This window comes from Poecilia formosa, unplaced genomic scaffold (assembly GCF_000485575.1).
Source record: "Poecilia formosa unplaced genomic scaffold, Poecilia_formosa-5.1.2 Scaffold70, whole genome shotgun sequence".
Classification (NCBI taxonomy): Eukaryota; Metazoa; Chordata; class Actinopteri; order Cyprinodontiformes; family Poeciliidae; genus Poecilia; species Poecilia formosa.
Genome location: NW_006800009.1, coordinates 1,798,907 through 1,823,886, shown reverse-complemented (window position 1 = coordinate 1,823,886; position 24,980 = coordinate 1,798,907). Strand labels below are relative to the sequence as shown.

The window sequence follows — 24,980 nt, the reverse complement described above, 5'->3', positions numbered from 1 at the left end:
ATTCGTTGTTGATATGAACCTCATGGGAAAACCTCTCGTGGCTGAATTAATAAATCAACTCAGGGTTCGTCCTTGCCGGGGGGCTGGAGGGAGGATGATGAAGGCACAGAAAGTGGATGTTCACGGATGAAGAGTACAGTCTGTGGGATATGCAAAATTACTTTGCAGCAGAACAAAGAATGGCCTCTCTCTCAGAGTGTTTATGATTAATGGCGGTGTCGAACATTTTACTGAATAATTGGCATGTCAAGCAAGTCTGTCAAGGTTTTTATTTTTTATTTTAATGAAATCTATTTAGCAAAAGAGCCATATCTTTAGTAGATATAATTAACGTGCAACATAAGTTCATTTTTATCAGATGTTTACTTTAGGTTTAAATTTTAACTAAAGAAATACCCATACTAGTACCTTCAAAGCAACCAAAAATACATAATTAGACTTTTCTGACGAACAGAAAAATGTACATGATTTCTTGGAGTGTGTTGACGCTTTTCAATCTAAGAACTTTTTTCTCTATGGATCTGCAATAAAACTACAAAATCGCTTGGCCTTCTTCCGCAGCGTGTAGCCATGCTGTTTGGGTCCGATCGCTGCCCTCTCCAACGGTCACAGCTTCGTAGCTCTTGGTTCTTTGTTCGGTGGCAGACAAAAGCAAGACGCAAACAAACAAACCTCCAAGAAGAGCTAGCTTACTGATGAACATCGGGGACCAGCAGCGCAACTGAAGGCCTAATTGAAACCAGTCCATAAACGCATTACTGTGAGGTCTGTATGAAACAAACATGTCTACATGCACAGATGAAAAACCGAAGCCCTTAAAAGATAATTTTGCCAGCAGGAGAAAAAGCTCATTACCTCACACAGATCCTCACAAGCACAGAGAGGCTGAAGAACCTCTCCAGCTTTCATCATCTCGCATTTAGCAGCTCAGCTGAATCATCTGAAGCAGGACATTGTTGCAGGGCTGACTGAAGGCCCTCTATTAAAGTCTTCCAACCTGTATAAGTCTGCCCTGTGGGATTAATAATGGCTTAATAAAATTGAAAATGACTGAGCGAGTCTGCCACGGGTCCATAAACAGTGGGTGGGGGCATTCAACTCTGATTCTCCTTATAGCGCATTTAATCCTTTTTTTTTTTTTAACCCAATGTGTGATTCACTGACCTGAAGATCGGCTCAACACGAAGCATGAAGAAAGCAGCTTCTTAAAATTAAATTAGCACAGGTTTTAATCCTTTTTTCTTTGCCGGTTTTGTTTTTAGCAGGACGGGTCTGTGATACGTCGGGGGAGTAATAAAAGCTTCACTGTGTTCATAAACACAAAGCTGCTCCCTGTCATTAGAGTTTTAAACCACACTGCTAATCAACAGTTCGTTGTTTATACCAAAACAAATGCTGGCTTTATAAGAAGCTGATACGTGAGAACAAAGAGTTAAGCCAAACAGTGAACTGTGTGAGATTTTTTTTCTTTTTTTAGTAGAAACATCCAGCGATTGGCTGTGATGCTGAAGGAAAAGTTGCACAACATTCAGAGTAATTTATATCTTTAGTTTAGGGTTGCTACGGTTTTCTCATTTAGAGAAAAAGCTCAATGCAGACAGTGGCCACAAATGGACAAATGTTAATAATAACTAATATTATCAGATTTATTTAAAATGTATACTCTCCAGTGTCCATGTAAATATTGCAATTCTCTTCAATAAACACTAAAAATAAAGTTAAAATAAAGTTGTAGCAATGTGGATGAATTTCGCCTGCAGCTTTGGAAGCACATCATGGCTGCAACAGGAGCCCATTGAAGGAAGTGATCACACTCCTGCTGACCCTCCAGGGTGGAAGTGATATTTGAGGTGAAACTGTGGCGGAAACACGATCGTTCTCCTACAAACTCTCTGTGACATAACAGATACTTTCCACCCCTGGGAGTGAAGTGTGTCATTGTGCGGATCTCTTCCACCCCTGGGAGTGAAGTGTGTCATTGTGCGGATCTCTTTCTCAGACGGTTAAATATCCATTTCTTACCGTTTCTGCAGACGCTCAGACACAAAGACAAACTCACCGCAATACGAAGCAGAGTCCCCTTGACAGCCGCCCATCGGTCCTGTCTGCGATCGATCACCAAGATGAAACCCACGTCTGTCGATGACAAGCTGCAACAAAAACAGAGAACAATGTTCAACACAAAGCAGCGGCGATCAGATTGGTCCAGATAGAGGGCTCGTCGTTGAGGAACCCTCCATCACACGGCCTTTTAAAGCACAGCTCAAAGAAGCAAAAACAAATAAAACATACATATTGTTTTCCCCGTGTGGCATAAAAAACAAATCCAAATGCTTGCTGACAGCACCGCCGCTTTGTTGTGCTGCTCCTTATCTCCTCAGACAGCCGGTGCGGTCCATAAAGAGAGCTGCTCTGAAGCTTCTCCAGATCTCTTGGCCATCAGCCGTAAGCATTCGCATTCCCCGCCTCCCCCCCCCCGGGGCCTCCCACTTCTTCCCTCCTACACAGCTGCCCCACGCTTTCGAGAAGGAAGGGAGAGGAACGCGTCGTCCACACAGGCGAGATCCAGCAGCAGAACTCACAGCATGGTTTGAAAGCAAAGATGCAGGATCAGCAAAAGTGCACACAAGCCTCCTGGCACTTTCGTCAGCCTCCATGTAGGCATGGCTTCCAGTATTATTTGGTTACATTCATCAATCTCCACCTACAGACTAAACTACCAGGTTGAAAGAGTTTAAACAAAAGGCTAGGTAAGAGAGATCCGCTGTGTTTGTAGTTTATGGAGAATAACGCTTTGGACCATGAAAGATTTAAGCATATGCACCGCCCATATTGCCTTATTGAACTGTCCAATGAGAGATCAGGAGACGCAAGACTTAAGCCAATCAGAGCGATGCAAGTAAACAACAGACAGCTACAGTAGCCATTTAGGAGAGAGTGATAGATGTAGGAGGGCAAATAATCCTCAGATCTCAGTTAATGAGTTAACTCTCGGTTAAGACCATTTATATTAAAAATATTGACGTGATTAAAAAAATTATTAAGGGAAAGAAAAGAAAAACTATTGTAACAAAAGATGTTATTTAAGGAAGGAGAATCCTTCCAGGGGAGAAGCAGTGCCTCAGTTTCCGTCCCGGATGAGATTCTTCTATTTGACATGTTTTGACGTTTATAGTATAAACATGCATTTTAACTTAAACAATTTCATTATTTTGCTTTGTTTCTGAAAAGGATCTCAAGAAGCTATTGTTGCATTACCCCCGTCCCAGTTTTTGAAACGACCAATCAGGGTACCGTTGTCTTTGTGATGGTGGGAAACTGCTAAAGTAAGATGGAAAATATAAATTTCATAATCACTTTGTGTTGTTTTTTTTAAACACTTAAACACTGTCTAAATGAATAATTAATGACACCTCAACGCCACAAAAAACATCTTGATGTTTTGCACAATATTTCCAAAAGAGAAATCAGCCTGAATCAGAGGCTTTACTAAATCACAAATTGGCCTCAAAAGATTGATTACTGCAGTACAATTCCTGTTTTTCTCTATTCTTTGCAGTTGTGTAGGGCCATACTGATGTAAACCAACTTTTATATTTTCTCAACTGACTGTTTATAAATACAAAATTATATAAATGTTGCTAAAAAAAAATGTAGATACTTATACCAAATCAGGCAGAGTGGTTTTCTAGTCATTGATTCATATTATTTACAGTAATCTGGGATAACCTCAAATATAAGATTCTATTTCAGATTTATCAAATCGGTGTGGTGATGCTTCTGCTGCAAACATGATCCAGGTTCTCAGAACAAAGGGAACAGAAGCACCTTGAGCTATGGGTTGATTTGTAAAAAGCTTTGCTCTAACAGCAAAGCAGCGTTGAGGAAAATTTGCTGCATGAACACATTTGCAGGCACAGCAACGGATACTCTGCTTTACCCTCTCCTCCTCCTCCTCCTTCATTGCTCAGCGAGTCAGAAAAATGGTGTAAATAACTACAAATTCTCAGATTAACGCCCAATGCTTGTGTGTCATCTCATCTGTATCAAATAAGGAAATGAAATAGAAATAAAATGTTTGGGGCGTCCTTCATCCAGATCGTAAATCTTTACTAAAATGAAAGGGAGCGTTTATATTCTACTTTGTGACAAGGTGACTAGAAGCTCAGATAAATCTGGATTTTCTCCAGAGACCATATAAACCCGAATTTAATCCTTGGAAGCAAAAGTTCATGTGAGTTCATGCATTTTTGTCAGAAGCGGCTTCTGCTCGGTTGTCTGTATGCATTATTCAGTCTCAACCAGTTAAGAGTCACTACAGTTTCTATATTTGCTCTGCTCTTTTGCTTTTCAGGCAGGATAAGGAAAGCAGAGAGAAATGCAAAAAAAAAAAAACTAAGATTATTCTGAACTGTACATGTTATAACTATGTGTATATTTATTATATATAGATATATACATATATATATATATGTTTGTGGGTATATTTGGAGGTAAAAAATGTCATATCTGAGGATCTCATTTCTTTCCTGAATTGATCTGACCTTGTGAGCAAAAACGTAGATGCATGTAGTCATCTTAAGCAGGAATACGATTTACATTTTTCAGAAACCACTGAGTCTATAGCGTCTTGATTAATAAACAGAGATCAGTACTGTGATCCACTGCCACCTAGTGGCAGGTTTTTATACTCACACAAATAACATTTATTGAGTGTTTAATTAATAAGATACATCATCACTTTCAGTTTTGCTTTCACTTGAAGCATCCTATCCATGAATTAATCTTTTTTTTTCAAAAACCACAAAAGTGCAGCAGGATGAAGAGAAAGAGAAGATGAAGTTATGAGCGTAAAAAAATAAGAAACAAGAAAAACAAGTTGTGAAACAGGAAGTATGGAAAACAGCTGGGATTTTCATCCTCTGCCTCCGTCTGCTGCAGTCGGTCAGAGACAGACCCTACCTGGGCACACTTGTTAGATAGGTCAGGACGTTGTGAAACTCTCTGTCCGTGATTTCCCCAAATGCAGGAAACTCTGGAAACACAATGATGGGACTGCCGTTATCTCCTCTACCGCCTGCAAGACAGAGAAAGAGAAACGTTGAGCATTTCAGTTTTGAATTTAAAGGAATTTTGTACAAACGCTGTATGAGCAGGGATCAAACTGAAGTCATCATTATTATTAGTCTGTGAAGGAAAATCCTTTTCAAATTTAGAAAGGAGAAGAATCAAAGGCTACACTGAGCTGATGAAACAGTTCCACGAGATGAGATTAAAAGAGTAAAAAGAGCTACGTTTTTCAGCTTAAATCGGTCTAAATCATTTTAATGAGATGTCAAATGAAGTCCTGGAGTTTGTTTGCCTTGTGAATTAAGACCAATGTAGAAAACTAATGTTTACTGCTTGTCAGCTGGCTGAAAGGATGTTATTAGGCTTTTATTTTACTTACAAGAAATTCCGGATTCTAGAAATATTTCCACTGATAAAAAGAGTCATAGTGAGGAAGTTAAATAAGGACCACCCAAAGCCCTTATTAAACTGTTACTGTTTAAAATAAAATTAATTAGATGATTATGTTTGAGTTAAAACCTTGTGTAAAAAAGATACTGTAAAACCGATATCTTTATATGAGATTGCTAAGACTATTTGTAATGTTTTTTTATTACTTTAAAACTGATCCCTCACATAAAAATTTGAGATTAGCAGAGGCGGCTCCACCGCTGTAGCTAGGGGGCGCTATAGCTCCCTTGGATCAGACATGGCACCCCTATGTAAATAGAAATTTAAAAATGTTTTTTTTTCTGTGCTCATATATTTATAAAATATGGCTATGATTGTACTGAACCTAAAATAATCAATGATAAAGAGTCAAATAGAAATGTGGTTACGAATTAACGTCAACAAAAGACAACAGGGAATAGTGATGAGACTTTGACCTAATTTCACTTCCTGTAAGCAGTGAACAAGATGACAAACTCAGAAAATGCAGGAAAAAAGAAAAACTTGGTACTACCGTTGAAAATTAGCAGTCAAAAACTGTGTTTGACAGTTTCGATCAATTTTATGGGAAACGGCCTGAAATACAAATTCAAATACATGTTGATATGAGAAAGACTTTCAAATTGATTCATTTTAAAAATAATACATTTTTCAAAACACCGTGAATTAATGGATTTTTCTAAAAAGGCAATGTCTATTAAAGACGCACCAATCAATCGGCCAAAGATTGAAAATGGCTAATTGATTGGGCCTGATGGGTCAGATCAGATACGGAAATATCTGATATTTGTTTAATGCATCAAAACTAAGAGCTTCCACCATTTTTGTTCTATAAACGCATCAACAGCGTGCGATTTAGGGAAATGCATCAAAACAAAATGTAGGGATCCCATGTAAAATACTTCCTCAGTCAACAAAACTGTCGCCATTTTTAACCCTTATTTTACCAGGTAAGTCCTAAGTAATTGATTATTTGATTGCCCTGCAGAGCACTTTGGGTGCCTTTGGTTTTTAAAGCATTTTATAAATAAATACATAAATGAATGAAATGAATAGAAAACAAAAAGAGAACATGATTGAAGACAGAAAACGCCTTGTCAGTGCATCTCTGAATATTAAAAAGTACATTTTTAGCAGAATCACAAAAGTGAAGAAAGAATAAAAATAATAAAACGCTAAAAAAAAAAAAAAAGAAACGGAGATGCTGCAACACCTAATTGTTGTTGACGACCTTGACAACCTCAATCAATCTCTCTCTCACACACGCACACGTCTACCTCCCTCCAAGCAACAGCTGCTCTGTCAGCACATGTGACTGGAATATCAATCCGCCTGCCTTTTCTCCTCCCATCACCATGGCAACAGCAAGTGCATGGTCATGCTTTCAGCGGCTGCTTTGGGTTTTTTCAAAATGTTCCCAGTGTCTGCCGCGTCCACAAGGTCGCAAAAATAAAAACAGAGGACAGTTTTTTTTTTTTTTTTTTATCCTTGGAGATGATGGAGTAAAAAAAAAAAAAAAGAGGCATACTGTGAGATTTTTGGTCAAAAATAGGTCCAGGAAAGAAGCGACTAAGCGGAAGGTATTTGCCGCTGTGGTCAGAGAGGAAGTAAAGGGAAAGGGACAGGCATGACATTTGAATGTCAAATATTAACTGTCTAGAGATAAAACAATGTGAACTAAGCATATATGAATCGAACACAGCTTAAGCACAAATAATAACTGAAGGAAAGGAAACAGGAGTGACGTCTGTAACTGTCAGATAAATGTAACCACAAGATAAAAACATGAAGCCGTCACCTGAAAGAAAGGCAAACTGCTTTCTGAGATCAGCCGTGATGTCAGCCGCGCGGGGGGGATTGGTGTCCAGCTGCATGATCTCATCTGGAAAAAAGGAGCAAATTCAAATATTTATTCAACCAACCAACCATCCATCAATCAAACCGTAAAAAAATCTGCAAATACTATTGATAGATAAATACACATTTAGAGTTAAGCAGCTAAACGAGTTACAAATGATCAGAATTCTGAATATTGATGAAAACTCTTGATTCACTGGGATAAAACTCAGTGGCTCTTTAAAATTTAATATTTAATGCAAGTCTCCTTGGGGTTTTTGTGACATTCCTTCCATGGGATGTATTCCTGTGTCTCTTCAATGGACAGAGCTACAGGTGAAGCCACTGATTAACACGATACTCTCCTCTACAGTCTGTCCAATCAAAACCCCTGGTCACAAGAGCCCTGCTTCAGGTCTTTTGGTCTTCTTGTGCATCTACTTCCTTGCAATGCAAATCTCAAGCCGGACCGTTAATACTGAGCTTTTTTCTGCTAAAGGAAGTAGTTCCTATCCACTGTTGTCACATGCTTGTTAAAGGTAGGGAGCAGCTTCAAAAATCACCAACTCAATGCACATTTCACCACACTGTCAGGTAGATATGTTGGTAGGTGATATCTCTAGGTATATCAAGATTAAACTGAATTTGACTATAGGTCGAAATGCCGTCTGTTCAACTGGACATGAACTGGACCAATGCTTTCTCAAAGCTTGTATGTATTGGTGTCATTTAACTGCAGTGAAATTCACCTAGAAGTCTATTGTTATTGACAGTAAAGGCCAAGACAGTAAAGGTGCGATTCTTAAAAAACTTATTTTATTCAGGTTTAAACAAGTCAAAATGTCCAATTAGTTTGTGTAAGAAATCCCAGTTTTTGCCACACATATATACATCTCTGCAAAATAATTAAGAGACCACTTAAAATGATCAGTTTCTCTGATTTTACATTTTATGAGTATATGTTTGAGTAAAATGAACAGCGCTTTTCAGACCTGAAATAAAGCAAAGAAAACAGGTTAATATTCATTCAGAAACAACAATATTAATGTTTTAACTTAGGAAGAGTTCAGAAATCAATATTTGGTGGAAAAACCAGGAGGTTTTCAATGGGCTTCAGTTTAGTTTAGTTTTTTCCAGAGCTGCATATATATATATATATATATATCAAGAACATCTAAATGTCAAGCAAAATAGGAAGTTAAGCACAACAAAACAGTTACAGGAATGCCAGGGAGTACCCTGAAACAAATATGAGAAATGTGAACAAACAACTCTGAACAAAGAACTATGCATTTAAATAAAGGACATGCTTCACACTATTATTGTTCTGACAATTTGATCTTTTCTTCTGATCCGATCAACACCAAACAACCAGTCAATGGACTCTTTTTGAAAGACAGAAAATGCTTTAAGCTATAATTTGTTGATATATGTAGTTTTTTCCCCCACAGGTTACTACATTTCTCTTGCACCTAAACAACAAATAATCTGACCCCAGGTAGAGCAGCCAAACAAACTATTTAGTTGTGAAATATCAGTCACCTAAAGAGATGGATAATTTTTCTACCTGAGTTTAGTAACAAAATAATATAAAATAAAAACAAGATTACTTAAGATAAATGTAAAAACGCCTTAAAGTGGACTAAAGGCACAGCGTGGCAGGAAGTGAGATACCAACCAATGAGAGAAGCAAAACAGCATCATTTATTAACAGATTAGAAAACTAATGATTTAACACAACATACACGCATAAACGTGAAGAAAATACAGACAATAATAGACAAAATTGGCAGAAAATAAGTTTCAAGGTATATTTATGAGGCTCTGAAAAATAAATGAAAGAAAAAATGAAAGAATGCAACACCTGGACCATTGCTCATTTCGATCCTTTGTAAATTTTGAACTTTTATTTTTATTTGGACCTGGTTATGAAAATGAGCTGTTTGTTAATAACCTTCCAATAATTCGTCACCTTGGAGACCTTTGAGACAATTTGTAGTTTACAGTATGATTTTTAGTTTCAATTTATCCTGATCAACTAAAGAGAGAATTCTGCTGATATGCCAGTGACGTGCCTGGGTACGAAACGGACCGACACAAGATGGAAGCAAGTTGGGACAACATGGCAGCATGTGGTTCAAACTGGGAATAAGAACTGACCCAGAGCCAAGGTCGTGGCACCGCTGAGGCTTTATCCAACACAACCTCTGAAACAGATGGTTTCACATCTTAAAAGACAGCTGGAGTTCACTGATGTTGACACCCAGGTCACACTGATCTTACACAGCAAGGAGTAAATACACACATGTGAATGTTATGAAAATACACAAAATGAAGAAGGGAATTGTAAAGCTAAGATAAATGGGTTAAATCATCAATTATTCAATCACTAGATGAAAGAGAACCAAAATCTATTTATTTAAAAACGTTTTTCAAGCCAAATGAGTATAGATGATATACACTGACTGACTGAGTTTTGTGTTTTTAAGCAAAGTTTCCTCTTACATTAACATGTGCAGCATTAATTTGAAAAATTTCCATTGTTTCTGCATCAGACCTAACTTGAACTTTTAGCATTTTGTAGTTAGCATGACTGGATCAGGAACTGCTCACTTTAACCTTAGTTCCTTTCTCCTCCACCAAGGCAGACGAATGTGAATCAAAGCAAATAAACGTCCATCTCTGTGAGGATAGTGACTTTGTAAAGCGATGCAACCATGATTAAAAACGGTCAGTGTGGCCTCGGGTGTTCGGACACAAAGCTGCAGCCTCTCTCAGACTCCACATGCGCTGAAGCTCACAAAGAGACCTCCATCAGTTTCCTCTCTCTGACCTGATATCACTTACTCCCCCAGCCACACCCTACCCCCAGAAACTCCCACGCATATCACATCAAAACCAGACCCTCAATCAGGCCAGAAAGAGGCTATTCTGTTTCTGAAAAATCCCCTCATTAATGTCCAGTTTCAGCTTCAGCCCATTTTCTCGTGGACATTTTCTCCATCGACGTGAGTAAATATCCTTTCACCACACTTCTTGCTCAATTGAAAAAGTCCCGAGGGCCGTTCCTGTGAAACGAGAGCCGGTATCGGAGGGTGATCTCACGATAGATGAACGATAAACTCCAAAAAAAAGAGAGAGAACTGAACATCCTGTACATCTTTACAGCAAAGAAAAGCAACACTATGAAGCTCGGGAGTTCTTCGAATAACTAAGATTACAAACAAATCTATTGGAGCAGTATTTATTGATGGATATAGTGGAAAAAATGAAGTGCTGTGAAAAAGTGTCTGCTTGGGTAATTAAACAAGTATCGGACTAAGTTAACCTAAGTAAATGCAAAAAGTCAAACAAAGAATCTATTTATTAAGGGAAAAAGATGTCCAAACAAACTTAGTCCTGTGTAAAAGAACAATTGCCCACAAAACCCAACAACTATATCTGATAGCAACATCTGCCGTGAAGCGATTGTGAAGAAGGGAATTGTAAAGGTTAAATAATCTTTAACCTTTACAAGGTTAAAGATTATTTACTGGGACTTCTGCCCCACTTTTCTTAGTACAACCGTTTTAATGATCACAAACTGAGTCAGCAAAGCAAACCCAGACCATCACACTGCCACCGCCATGATTTACTGCCAATATGATGTTCTTTTGCTGAACTGTTGCAAGTTAATAACATAAAATATTTTCAAAAAAGTGAGTTGGGGATCACCACGATGTTTTTAGGTCTTTCTATTCTTAGTGGTAAGTCATCAGTTTCCTCCAGGGACTCTCCCATGGATGTCATTTTGGCTCAATCTTGTTTTTTTTGTTGTTGTTGTTGTTGAATCGTGAAAACTAAAGGCAAGTGAGGCCTGGAGAGGTTTAGATGTAGATCCCGTGACCTTTCCTAATCTCCTGGCCGTCGTTGAACTCTTGGATTAGTTTTGGTAGGCTGCTCCCTCCAGGAAATGTTCCCCGCTGTTCCAGGTTTTCTTCATTTGTGGATAATGAGCGTCACAATGTGGACAGCACAACTGAGGATAAAGAGCTGTCTGGATATTGTGGAGATTACAGAACAACGGCTCTGTTTTTCCTACAGCTCTAAAAATATGATGAAATGACTATATTTGTTAGAGGACTTCAAATACAATCTTTAGAGGAGATGTGCGGATTCAGAAATTTTAATGAAGTCTTTCTATTCCACACACAGGAAAAATATCTATCATTTATTGCTGTTTTTGTTCTAAGAAAACTAACAAAGTCTGTTTGAAACCATCCAAATGTCCTCAATTAAATTTAAATATAAAACAATATCACAAATCTGTCAAATCAGATAGAAGCATGGTAAACTCTTGTGTGTTTTTCAGAGGTCTTCCCACTATTGAGATAAGAATAATGCCCAACACCTTATAAAAATGGTAACTTTCTGCAACTAAGGAAAACTTTTCTGGTCTTTAGTGACAAAAGAATTCCTTTCCGACCCCCAACCCCTTCCGCACGCACGCACGCACACACACACACACACACACACACACACACACACGCAAACTCACAGCTCAGCTGCCGATTCAAGCGTTAATGTTCTTAATAAGGCTCAGGGTTTGGGATTAGTGTCCGCTCGGGCTCACGTTTATGGCTGTCGAGTCAAACGTTAGTGGGTCACAGTGGCAACACCTGGACCGCCTGCCACTACTGACACAGATTAAACACGACCAGAAGGCGGAACTGAAATGTTGGTCCTCTATTTTAGACATGAAAAACACCATCAAGCTTCTGTAACAAAAAAACACAAAATACTGCTACAGTAACATTTAAAAAATATTGCTAAAAGTTGCATGTTTTCTTATACATGACTCAGCCTTTTAGAGTGAGTTTCCACACAATCAGTGGCTCGGTTTTTCAAGGTGTATGTTATCAGAAAAATGGGGGAGATGCAACAAATAGCAATAAGTAGGATTACAGCAGTGGCCGTGAAGAAGAGGATAGGCACAGATAAAGCGAAGTGGTGTCTGCAGAGTCGTGACAGGTCATGCAATATGAAGGAACACAAAGGGTGAGACGGCTCAGATGACACCAAAACGTTTGGCGTCTAAGGTGATGGTGATGATTATCAGAGCTCATCTGGTAAATGATCAAATAATTAAAGTGTGAGACCACACAAAGTTTTCGAAACAGAGCAAAAGAAGAAACAATCTGAAACAAACTAAGATCCAAACCAGTTCCAAGGTGTGTCTTCATTCATAGCAAGAATAAATTCGCCTTGGCGTCTTACACACAAAAACAGTGATGCAGCACAGAGCAGCTGCAGTTTTCCTTATCAAACTGTCATGGTGGGGAAAAAATGTTTGCAGAACTGGAAAACATTTTTTAAATATGCACCGACTGTATTCAACTCTCAATTTTCGTAGCTGAATCTTTATTCAACCTGTAGGATGAATAAATAAGAGATGCTTTGAAAAAAACTGGCTGGCAACAGAGTTTGGATACTTTTGATCTTGACCTGGTCTGACTGATACCTTTATCAGATCACTGAACGCAAAAGTTCATGTAAAGAAAAACAAGGCTCGGCGTTAGCCGTTTTCAGTTTTAGTTTCAGTGAAGTTTTCAAATATTTAGTCGGATTAAACACACAAATGTCAAAAGGTATTTAAAAAGAAGCCTATTTTATTCATGTCAGGGAATGTCTTTGGTTTATTTAGGAAAGAGTGAGAGAGAGCAAGACTTCCAACAGAAAACAGGAAGGCTCAGAAGAGTAAAAGTGCTGTGTTTGAATCCTTTTGAGTTTTCAGCTTATGTGTGTCATGGAACATGTTTGATTTGGAAATTTTGGAAGAAGTCCTAGAGTTAAAGTGAGAATTTACATTCTCTAAGAATGACATGAAGTTTTTTTGTCATGCTAACAGCACAAACCACACAAAATACTCACATAAGATACTAAAGCCACTTTCTGATTTCAACCATCTATTTTGCTTTCATTTTTAAATATGAATATAATACCGTTTTACAATGACCATTTTCATTGACGCAATGTAAATTAATATTGATCACACACACAACAGCAAGATAAAAGTAAAGCTAAAACTACTCTTCTACTGCTGTCTGTTAGAGCTTTTAACAAGAAGCTGAATCCAGCATATCAGTGGGTCAAACCTTTAGCAAATGTCTGATTGGTGCATCTCTAGATCTAAATCACAATTAAAATGCTTTTGAGTCCCATTCACAACAGCTGTGCAGCACCTACCACAGAGCCAGTGGCAACGACAGGAAAATTTGTAGAATCTCTCCACCTCTTCAAGAGAAATCCGAACATGACGACATCCACACTGGTCTTTAGGATCCAAACGTGTATACAGATCTTCATCCATCTCTTCCTCAGTCCGATTATCCGTCTTTTCTTCCATCATTCGTTCATTCGCTCCGCTCTCCACTAAAACTCTATCAGCCCGGATCTCCTCTTCGTCCGCTCGTCTCTTTCCGTCTCCTCCTGGACTCCCCTCTCTCTGCTCCTTACCAGTAGACAGAAACTCTGTCCATCCTGCAGTCACAAACAAATCCAAGACTTGCTTTTCTAGGCATTCATCTGAATCTACAATCATACGTTCTGCCAGAGTCAGCTCAGAGTTGGCCTTCGTGCTAAACCCAGAGTCTAACCCGAGGTCCACGTCCTCCTCCATGAGGAAGCTTGAGTTTGCCATCTGTTATGTAGTCTACTCCAGCCTCGCGACTCTTCTGCGACATTTGCTCCATGAAGCTGTGTAGGAGTGTCACACGAACAGCTTCACTCCCATGCTGACTCCACCTTTCCCCAAAAAAGTGCATGCAGCCTGTGCAGGTGCTCCACTGCCTGCAGACATCACTCACTGAAAGGACTTCCTTTTTCAACCTCGGGTTACCTCCCCTGCATACAAAAGCTACAGTGTAGTGCTCTACCCAGCCCTCAGTGATAACCCAACCAGTTTCCTCTATCACCTAAAAGAACAATGCATCCGACCTGCTGTCAAACTCGAGTCTGACTCGTAAAATACATCTGCGGCTAGCAGGAAAGTCATGCTAAAACATGTTATAAACACTGTAGCTCTCGGTGCTCATTTACGTAGGGCAGCCGAACCTGGGATAGCCGACTGGCTTATCTCTGGAAATGTGCACCAGAGGTACAAAGCTCCCATTCTGCCCAGCCCTTTCAAACACTGCCCGCAACCCCATTTAACCATTCACGGCCTGTCAACTGAACGCTTCTATTCTCGTTTACTCCACTCAAATGATCCCGTTCTTACAAACTCACTGAAAGAGCCGATTCTGAGGAGACTTCGTTTAAAGAAAGACACCGTTTCTTGACAGAATGTGGCAATTAAGATTCAATTTCAACAAAACCCCAGAAAAGACAGATTTCAATCAAAGCAAGGTAATGGAGGCTAATATCAGTCTTTCAACCCCGTCATTATCTACTTTAAGTCAGTCAGTCAGTGGTGCTAAAATGTGAGAGAAAGTTATGTTTCTCTTGTGGGAGTTTGTTATGTAAGCTTGAATTTGCATAGTTTTTTTTTTAAAGGTGGTGTAGGGATGGCAGGATAATTTACATGAGTGTTTGCTTTGCCAACAGTGGCGTACAGGAGGCTATCAGTGTCAAAACCGTGGCTTTATAAGCCTTAGAGAGCAGTGTCTAACAAACTTAAAACAAACAAGAGGCGCAAATACATCAACTTTTATACCGAGTTGAAACATCGCGCAAATCTATGCTAGACTATTTCTTTTGCTTCCGTTTCTTGAACATTTTGCATTTATTTTAGGGTGAGAGTTCGGCTAAGGTGGTTTTAAAAATTTTCTGATAAAAATAGAAGACCAATTAAGGCACATTAATTAAATTGTGGACATACAGATCACTGTATAAAGAGCTGAGGTCAGTCTGCAGCGGTGGTTTAAAACCACTGAGGGTCAATCTTTTAAAACAACCACGAGTATGAACGAGGAAGCAGTCGCCGGTCTCTGAGGTACAATACGAGCTATAAATTCATCCACCCACACGATGCGTTTCTTTTTTTAAAATCACACATTATAACATGAAAACTCCACTGGAGAGAGTGAAGGAGCAAATATTTACAAAGTGCTCAGGGGAACAATGAGGCATATGTCACGTATCTGAACATGTGACTAGACTGGGTTTGCTTTTGATAAAAACAAACAGAGGAGCATTCATGGATCAAGTGATCTGACACAACCCTCTTTTACCTCAACAGACTTTGTTTTACTCAATCTGAAATTCTCGTGAGTTTTGAAATATACTGTATGTACAGTATATACAGCAAGCAGTTCTAGTCAGACAGTGGCATATGCATTATATTATTGAAATTTTGGGCTTTTAATTATTTATTTGAAGTGATATTTTTCAGGTTGGAAGAATTATTTAACACAAAACTTCAAGAGCATTGAAAGGCCTGGTTGCACAATTATAATTGATCATTTTTCTATAGTCCCTGGAGGCTCTAATATATGCCAGGTCAAAAGTATGGCTTTAATGCCCTTTCATGCTTAGTGGTCACTACAGTGGACAGCTGTCTAAAAGCCATTTCCTTGTGCTTCTTGTGGATTTTTATGTTATAAATGCACACAGACCACTAAAGTAGACACTAATGCATCATAAAATACACCATCAACTACTGGCCATAAGCTGCAAATGCAAGAAATTATTTTTGTTAAATCCAATATGGCCGACAGACAAAAAAGCACGCCAACCGACCCGACATTATTCTACCAAGTACTCTTTGAAGTGTTCAAATCTACCTTAAATCTGGATGACAGAATCGGTAGAGTTCATCTAAAATGGTTGGTTTCCTTTTACAGACGTATCTTTTATGTACAGGCCAATGGTTTCCAACAGGATTCAGTTCAGTGGTTTGGATATGCTATTCAGAGAGTCTAGCATTAGCCATTTAGAACTACTTTTGATGTGTGTTTGGGACCATTGTCTGTAGCATACAGCCAAGCTGGTCAACTGAGATCATAAGAGCATGACGACTGCCAAAAGCCTGCCGGTTACGTTCACGTATGAATGACAGAAATAAGGATAAAGAGATTGTGAGCACAGTCGTTGCATGTGCATTAATGGACGTAACATTGTCCTGGGGAACCAGCCAACAGCTTGAACCACCTTAGCCGAACTCTCACCCTAAAATAAATGCAAAATGTTCAAGATGTGTCAGAACAAACCAGGAACTTCCAACTTCTTCCAGCAGAAGAACAACACCACTTCAAGCTCTGTGGTGGGAGCATCAACCCGTGTCACGGTCCGCAGCACAGTTGTAACGTACAAAGTGAGTGGAAAAATGAACGAGGAAGACCTCCTTCAACTTCACCTCAAATAAAAAGTTGAAAACTTGACTGTGCTGTATTTATGTGTATAAATTGAGCCTGTGTGGATTAGAGAAAATTCACACTAAATTCAAACTCGTGTAATCATTAAAAAACAAAAAAACAAAAAACAAAAACAAAGACCTTAATAAATCTGTTATCTCACAACGTTCAGAATATAAGGTATTAAAAAAAGCTGCACAGTCTATAGAGGCATAAGAAATAGTGATTTGCCTTTCAAATTCTTCTTGTGTTTTCAGTAAGGATAATGACTTTTCCAGAGCTGAAAGGAAATAAAAACCTTCACAGGAAACCATGCAGTTCCAGCACAAACACACTACTTATGAAGAACATGCCGTTATGTCGAGTTGATGCTCCAAAATTAGTTAGGCTTGTAAAATCTATATGTATAAACTATAATTGTAGCTTACAACACAAACATGTATCCAGAAACAGAACAAGGCAAAATGTCCGAGAGCAATCTTTGGGGAAAAATGAGAAAACAGCTGAAGGTATTTAAAGAATATAAGCTTTAGCCTCGAAATGCTGCAACCTATAAGAAATAAAAAGCTCTCAAATGCAAGAATGTCTATAAAAGAACAGATATCATCAACTCACTTGACTTAAGTGGTACCATTGGTATCCCTCTCTCTGAATCAGATGAACTTTTCCTGGTTTTCCTTACCATTCTTTTTACCGCTGTGCACTTGACCTACTTTAAATAAATAGTCCCAAAAAAAAACAATGTCTCAAAGTGGAAACGACCTAACAGGATGCCAATCCGAAGCCTCCAGGTCCTTTTCCATTGCAGCAGCCCTTCTGCCGGCAAGGTGCTGCATGCTGCAAATGCCGCATTTGCTGAGAAGTCCTTTTCTCCTACGGAAAAATGTCAGTGCAGCTGCAGAGATCGGTGAGCTAGAAAATGAGGAGGCTATTTAAGCTGCACAGTCATGCACTCTTACGCACACAAAATGTGATACGCACAAAGACACAAAACAGACCCAGTGGGGAACAAGGGAAGCCCACAGGAAACACTTTGTGGGGCTCCGGGCATGTTGCCCTGCAGAACTGTTGGCCAGATGAATATGTTATGCACGACACAGACACACAGACTGTCTGCGTCCATGCTTTGCCTACAAATCTGCAGCACTGCAGAGTTGCAGCCGTGGACAGATAGGATTTTAACACAAACATGCTCAAACAAGAGAGGTTTTCCTCCTCTTACCATCCCAGTCCCTCCAGGAGTTCTTGCGACTGGCAGGGTTGAATGGGAAAGAAGAACCCAGTCCTGAGATGTCCAAGTTCTGGATCAGATGACTAAGGCGGTTCATGAGCCGGCAGGATGCCTCTCCACCCTCCCGGAGAAACTCAGGCAGGGACATGACAGCAGGCCGCTGGACTTCACGCTCAAACAGAAACTGGCATCCAAGGAGACCTCTCAGCTGCACACTCTATAACAGACTCCAAAACACACTGCCCAAATCCGGACATGGACAGAGACCTGACTATTTTGGTGCCAAGTTAGTCAGGATCACAACCAAAGGATCTCGCATGCATTCAGCGAGGACATCATCTCTGCACTGGGTACAACGCCAGCCCAGCGTCCGCTGCAGTGCCACATTGGGGACTCGAGGAAACGGCGCTGTGCAAAGCCGGCAGAATTAGAAAGAGCTGAGTCACTGTCTGCACAACCTCTGAAACCAAAATGGTTCACTCTGGAGGTGAGAACAGGAGGGCACACTCACACACACTGACACTCAAACCTCCACGCAAATGCAACCACTGAGTGACTTACTTGCCGCAGCGGCAAGTAAGACAAGAGGGAAGGAAGGTCGAGTGCAACAGAAGCGGAGGGCAGCCGGTGGAAGGCAAATCCCCTTCTGCTTCTCAGGCTAATTATACTCCTGCGCTCCTCAACTAATCTGCTTTTCAATTGTAAATTCTTTCACACATCCAACGCCTGATGAACAACAGGATCACGTAAAGGACTGGAAACCCGTTGTGTGAAAAAAGAACAACAACCTACCAAAACAGTCTGAAAACTTTATACTGTACGTTTTCATCTTTCAGAGTCAATATATTGTGAGTAACTGGAGTCAAAGAGCAAACACACAGGGGTATTGCTCCTTCAGCTCAGAGGACGCTTTTCGGGAAGCTTTTACGTTTATGTGTTTGTGTCAGTGTTTGGCCCTGCTTGGTAGTTAAAGCTGGCAAGTAAAAGGCAGCTCAGTGTTTACAGGCTTAGTAAAGAGGAGCACTCTCGCATGCTGATGAGGCAACTGCACACAAACATCAGCGCTGTTTTAACAGATATGTCATCTACAGCCCATCCTGCATGTTTTTCTTCACAGTGCACACCTAGTTCAATGTCCACCCAACTCTTCTTCAATATAAATGCTGGCATCTCAACATTTAAATGTTAGCAACAGGTAAGAAAAGTAAACGTGCTCCGAGTACAACTTTTAAAGTAGCCAGTATTACATCGGCACATTTGGTGGTGGTAATCATTTTGATATAATTTACATTTTTTCAAATCCAATCGCATGTATTGGCTCATGACCGTGATGCAGGCATGTTTAAATCCTGGACTAAACCCAACTTAGTGTCCCTGTAGCTAATAAATGCTATTTGTGATTTTGTGTCAGTCACATCCCCAGTGACTCTGCAGTCACCTCTGGCAAACCAACTTCTACAAGTCATATCCTACTTCAGGCTGTGCAAAATACTTTAGTGTTTTAATGGATACAGTAGACCCCTGGTATTTGTGGGTGTTAGAGACCACAGTCACCCTAAACAAGCTAGAACCCATGAATACTTGAGACCCCCTCTAACAACTGCCCATTTCAACAGCTCCAACACCAAATGTACCTTAATGCACCCCAAAAAGCTAACATCTTTGGTCTTCCTTATAAAATATGTGATATGTTACTGCTCCTCTTGTCTTTGAGGTATTGACCAACAAGCTGCGGACTAAAAGCAGCCTGCTGGATCCATCTGGCTCTGCACCTGCTCCGCCTTTAGAGGATGATCGCGCAGCTCAGCTGACCTCCAACAAAAATAGGAAACAGAACCACACAGTATGGTACCGAAAACAGAGCGGCACTCACGTCTGATCTATAAACTTCCTCACTGACCTTCCTGTTCAGAAAATACCAAAGAGAAGAATCTGAAAAACAATTTTAAAAAAATGGCTGAGAACTCGATTTTTACCCGAGAGACAGCTGGGCAGCGTGAAGCTAAGCTGAGAAACTTTCTGAGTCTCAACAATCTACCCAACTTTCCTGTTCTATCATCACAAGTGAAATATGTCTAAGCACACAAATAAAGACGCATAAGCTCATTTTAATGATAGAGTGTCAGCCGAATAAGGCCATTTAACATATGCTATTTACAACTGAAAGCACAAAACGACCCTAAGTGTAAGTAACTCAGTGTAGATGAACATATTTATGCTGCAAATGTTACAAATTCAACTAGACGTTGCCCTTCAAACACACTCGAAGTGGGTCTACTGTCCACTTGAAAAGCTGTCTGTGTCCATGGCTGCAAAATAGTTACAATGAAATTCACCCAGCCCACTTTGGGCACCATCCTTGTTGATGGAGCAGTTTCAGCTGTGATATAAAACTAGAGATGCAGAGAGAAAGTAATTGACGACTAGAATCAGAGAGCCACGGGCTGAAAATGTAAAAACCCAATACTTTGTGTGAAAACGCCACACAAAGCGCTACTAAGTCGTTGCACTTTTCAGTGTAGACGCTGCTACTGAAGGTAGAAAACGTAAACTTAGACATTTATTGTTGCCAAGGTGTTTAAAAATCAGGTCAGGGGTGTAGGCCAGCAGCCATATTTATGACCTAAGCTTCAAATAAAACAAAAAACTTTGACTGTTCCCCCCAAAGCTTCATATGAGATGAATCAAATATAAACTGGGCGTGTCAGACGATTTCAACCAATTTAAAAATGATTTGATCTCAAGTCAGTTGCAGGTTGGGAAGCAATGTGATCGCCCCATTTGTCTGAGTTTGCAAATATCGAATATATTCTCATCTAACAAAACAGGCAACTGTGCCAGAAACCACAAGCGGAAACAGGCAACTACGCGGTGGATACAGTTTCTCTGGGAAATAAATAGATTCAGTTTGGCTCTCCCTTTTTTCTCCAAACAAAATGCATCTCCACATTACATGTCTGAGAAAAACAAAATCGTTCCAGTAACAGTATTTTTTCCTTCTTCTTCTTGTGAATCTCTCTTCATCACTCTCCCTTCCTCTTTGTCTTCTGCAGTCCGTGTCAGGCTCTCCTCTCTAAGCTGATTACCGCTCTCATCCTCCTGCCACACCACATCCATGTCACATTTTCTTTAGGGAACCGTTAGAAGAGAGCTGGTAGATTTGGTTCCCCTAATTCAATGCCTATCAGTGTAAACAAAATGAAACATGTCAATATTATCTAGCTTTTGTTTATTTTTTGGTGGAAGAGAAATGTAACATAAGAAATGCTGTAAAGGAAGATATTTCTGTATATTTATCACTGAAAATACAGAAAATAAAATATGACATAGATTGCCATATTTTTCCTCCTTCCTCAAGTCCACCCACTCACTGCCATGATTTCACCATCTTTGGTACTTTGGAAAGGAACGGATGGACTAAAACCTTGCAAACCCTTCAGGGGTTTGCAAGGTGTTTTAGACTTTAAAGTCACACGTTTCAAAATAGCGTTTCACAATTCATGTGAATTTTCTCTGGCTGAAAATGTAAGTGCGTTCGTACTAGTGAGAGGGAATGGTGTGCTTATACTGGGTGGATTAAGGCAGATTTCTATAAATGGATCAGACGAGACAGCAGACAGACTTATAAAAAAAAACATGTTCATGGCTTTCGTTTTTTGAAAAAGGAACTTAATAAACATATGCGGTGATACTGGATATGTGGAAAGGATTTAAGTTCACAAAGAATCCTAAATGGTTGCGAAGAAACTGTGCAATAAAGAAAACAAAAGCAAATTTTGGTGGATTACTTTACAGTGATCTGGCTTTGAATATGGGACCTGCAAAACAGATGGCTGGACAAATGGATGATAAATAAAAAGGTGGATAAACAGACGCCCCACTGGAAGAGTGAATAAATAAATGAATCTGGGATTAATAAACTACTTTTGAATTGAATAGCACTTGATTTCCAGAGATGCAGAGGTCAGGGAGGGTGGGCATGGCTTTCCTCATCGCTCTCTGCAGTGTTTAACAAAAAGTCAGATACAGTATCAATGAAACGATGTAAAGATGAAACGTTCAACATGAACAGCTGACACTCTTGTCTAATAACTCTGTCACACTCAAAATGAGGATGAAGAGCTCATTTTCCCAGGGAATGAACTGCTAGCAAAGAAGAAAAAGGAGCTGGTAAAAGATCTCTCTATTTTGAGAGAGCAACATCAAAAAGAAGCAAATTACACTGCTTGCATGCATATAATTACATAGAATTCCAGAGTTACAGAAATAGGCGCAATGCTAAGCAGTAAAAATGGCATCATACAGGCTCTGAACTGTCGTCGTTACCCACCTATGGTTTGGGTGACGCTCCTTAGTCTCTCCAGCAGCTCCCCAAGAGCCATTTCCTCTGTCTTCATCCACAGAAGCATCTTCCAGAGGGACAGTGGCAACCCAGCTGTCCAGCCAAAATACACTTTCCTGGGAAGAAGAGACAGCTTGGCAGCTTTAGAGAGTGGATGATGGTGAAGATGATGGGAAGTCAAGACTCTACGGTGATGAGCCCAGGCAAGCAGAAGGGAAGAGAGGGGGAGATGCAGCGTGGAAGAGTCACTGAGGATGTGGCAGCGTGGCTGCTTTCTATTTCGGTTTGCAAATTCAGAGACGGGGGGGAAGGAGAGTTCAGATGGATGGTGAGTGTAAAAAATGGATGCTTTCGCGGATGGAGAAGACGCTGCTTAAATGGAGGGTGGACGGATGCTGAAGCTGCTGTGACAGCCCCGGGAATGACGACGAGTCGTCCGTGGAGGGATGCGAAGCAGAGGGGGGGCTGCGGTGAAGACGGGGAGGACTCGTAGCATCAGACAGCCTCATTCACACATGCATGTTTCAGCTCCAGCACACATGATGGTGCAAACCTGTGAGGACCCAGGCAGACAGATCGGGGAGGGGGAGGGGAAGTGAATGGCCAGCACTGCAGGTTCAAGCAGCTAATGCAACAGCGACATCATGTGAGAGGGAAAGGTATAACAGCTGCGTCATGATCTGAACAGAAATATTACAGGCCATGCAGCTTCAGATATGCTGCATTGCCATCAGGTGATGACCAATGGTATCCCCACTGAATTAAACTGGGGTTACGGAGCTACGGATGATGTAAACTGATGTTTACTTACATGGGTATCTCTTAAGAAACACAACTTGACAGACTTACGCAATGCCTGCACAGCACATGGAAGCATCACTGTCTTCTTGATACTCCACTGACTTGCAGTTACGCCTACTGTAGTATCTGCATGGAAGAAGACAAGCAGCAACCAGTTTCACACATAGCCATGAACACCGAGCTCTGGGACGGCTGCAATTACATCACGCCAACGCTTCTGGGCTGTAGAAAAATGGTGGATGAGTTGATATTTCAGATGTGATGCATCATCCCTCACTTCCTTTCTAACAATTAGGTTTTGTGTGTTTTTTGTTTTGTTTGTTTGACTGACGTGATTGTGCAAGAGAAATTTGCAAGAGGAAATTTCTCTTGCAAACCATAAAATGTCTTCAAAAGATCTACAGCACTCTCTTACTATTGAGCCTTTCCAATCAGAAAATTCCATAATAATCTTACCCCGACACTTGCAGCATAGAGCAGTAAGTAATTTGGGAATGATTTGCTTCAGCAGAACAGGCCAGCTTGCCATCACAGAATCCATCATGACTCCTTCCATGTATCAGAGGGGGCTTGAGCAAAAATATTAGGCCATCTGTTAAAACAAACAACAAAACATATCAAGTGGTCTAACTCAAAGTAAATTTATAATCGATGTCAAGAAGGAAGTTTATTCATCTGACCCCTGCAGTCTTCTTCATGTTAGCATTTTCTAGCATTTTAGCTATCTAATGTTGAAGCTAACATTTTTGTGGCTAAACTAAATTCAATTGTTTGTACTATTGTCAATAATGGACATATTTTGACAATGATAAGAAATACACGACGTCCCTTTTACCATTTAAGTTCTCAGAAATTAAAAACAGATTAGTAATAGAAACAACTGAGGCGTAACTTCAGTAACTGACCAATCGCTGGTCACCATTTGTCCTGAAGTACAGCCCCCTATCAGGAGGAGCTGAACCTCCATCAGTGTCGCCATTAAGCACCTTTTTATACAAATGTTTATTTTTAGGCATTTTCCTGAAGGTAGATTTCTATAAGCTTTTATTATTTATCTCATTACTCACCTGCTTTTGCATGTACAAAATGTGTCCTTCACAACTTTCACACTCACATCCACAGAGTTTGTGCCCCTCATTCTTCCTGTAGCTGAGAAAGACTTGGGCTTTAACGCTGATTTATCCGTTGTTTCCCGCAAATAACCTTACAGACCTGATGAACGACTCTTGTCTTGGGCAATGCATGGAGTTCTTCTTCTTCTTGTTGCTTTTGATTGCTACTAAAAGTCAAGTAAAAAACAACAAAAAACCAAACTTTTAGTAGCATTACCGCCTCCTACTGGTATGGAGTGTGGTTCTTGATTATCTAATTCAGTGTTTTTCAACCTTTTTTGAGCCAAGGTACACTGTTTTAATTGAAAAACTCTCAAGGCACACCACCAACCAAAAATGTAAACAAAGATACTCTGTAGTCGCCTATGTTACATATATAGTCATTCTTATCAAAGTGTCTTGAATAGGAATCAAATAAACACAAAAATGTATTTTTATCACATTTTTACATTTCTTATTTCAAATTGCACGTAACATATCCACTTCAAAAATACACCTGAACAGGGCCACGACAATGTGGTCTTAACTTTAAAGAAGTTGCAGAAAACTTCAGTGTTTTACAAACTAATCCACAAGCATTCTTATAACCGGAATACAGAAAATAATTCTTATTCTGAAAGAAGCAATAATATTTGGAAAAGATTTCACTTCATATTCACTGTTACAATAAGAAGATTTGCATGTACAAAATGTCAATATCTGTATATTTTACCCATCTAGTGTGAAACCTGTGCATGTTTGGATGAAAACAGCTGATTTCCTGGCAGAAATTGAAGAAAGACAAAGCTCTCCTCAACAGCTCTCAGTCTCTCTCTGGTTTCAGTTTT

General features: G+C 39.9%; 1 protein-coding gene across 4 annotated transcripts in view; it reads right to left on the bottom strand.

The window, feature by feature from the left end:
- mcf2lb (mcf.2 cell line derived transforming sequence-like b) overlaps positions 1-18,407 on the bottom strand; it is a 33,228-nt gene extending 14,821 nt beyond the window's left edge. Inside the window, exons 1-4 of one of the 4 annotated variants that reach the window (XM_016673086.1) lie at positions 17,890-18,407; positions 7,298-7,381; positions 4,963-5,077; positions 2,060-2,150 (exon numbers count right to left, since the gene is read on the bottom strand). In XM_016673086.1, coding sequence (XP_016528572.1) covers positions 2,060-2,150; positions 4,963-5,077; positions 7,298-7,381; positions 17,890-18,046 — 447 coding nt within the window. In that variant the 5' untranslated portion in view covers positions 18,047-18,407. Of the gene's footprint in view, positions 1-2,059; positions 2,151-4,962; positions 5,078-7,297; positions 7,382-13,560; positions 14,112-17,889 lie in introns of those variants that run through there. The other 3 variants (XM_007555491.2, XM_016673084.1, XM_016673085.1) reach the window with 3 other exon arrangements.
- Between the last annotated feature and the right edge of the window lie 6,573 nt (positions 18,408-24,980).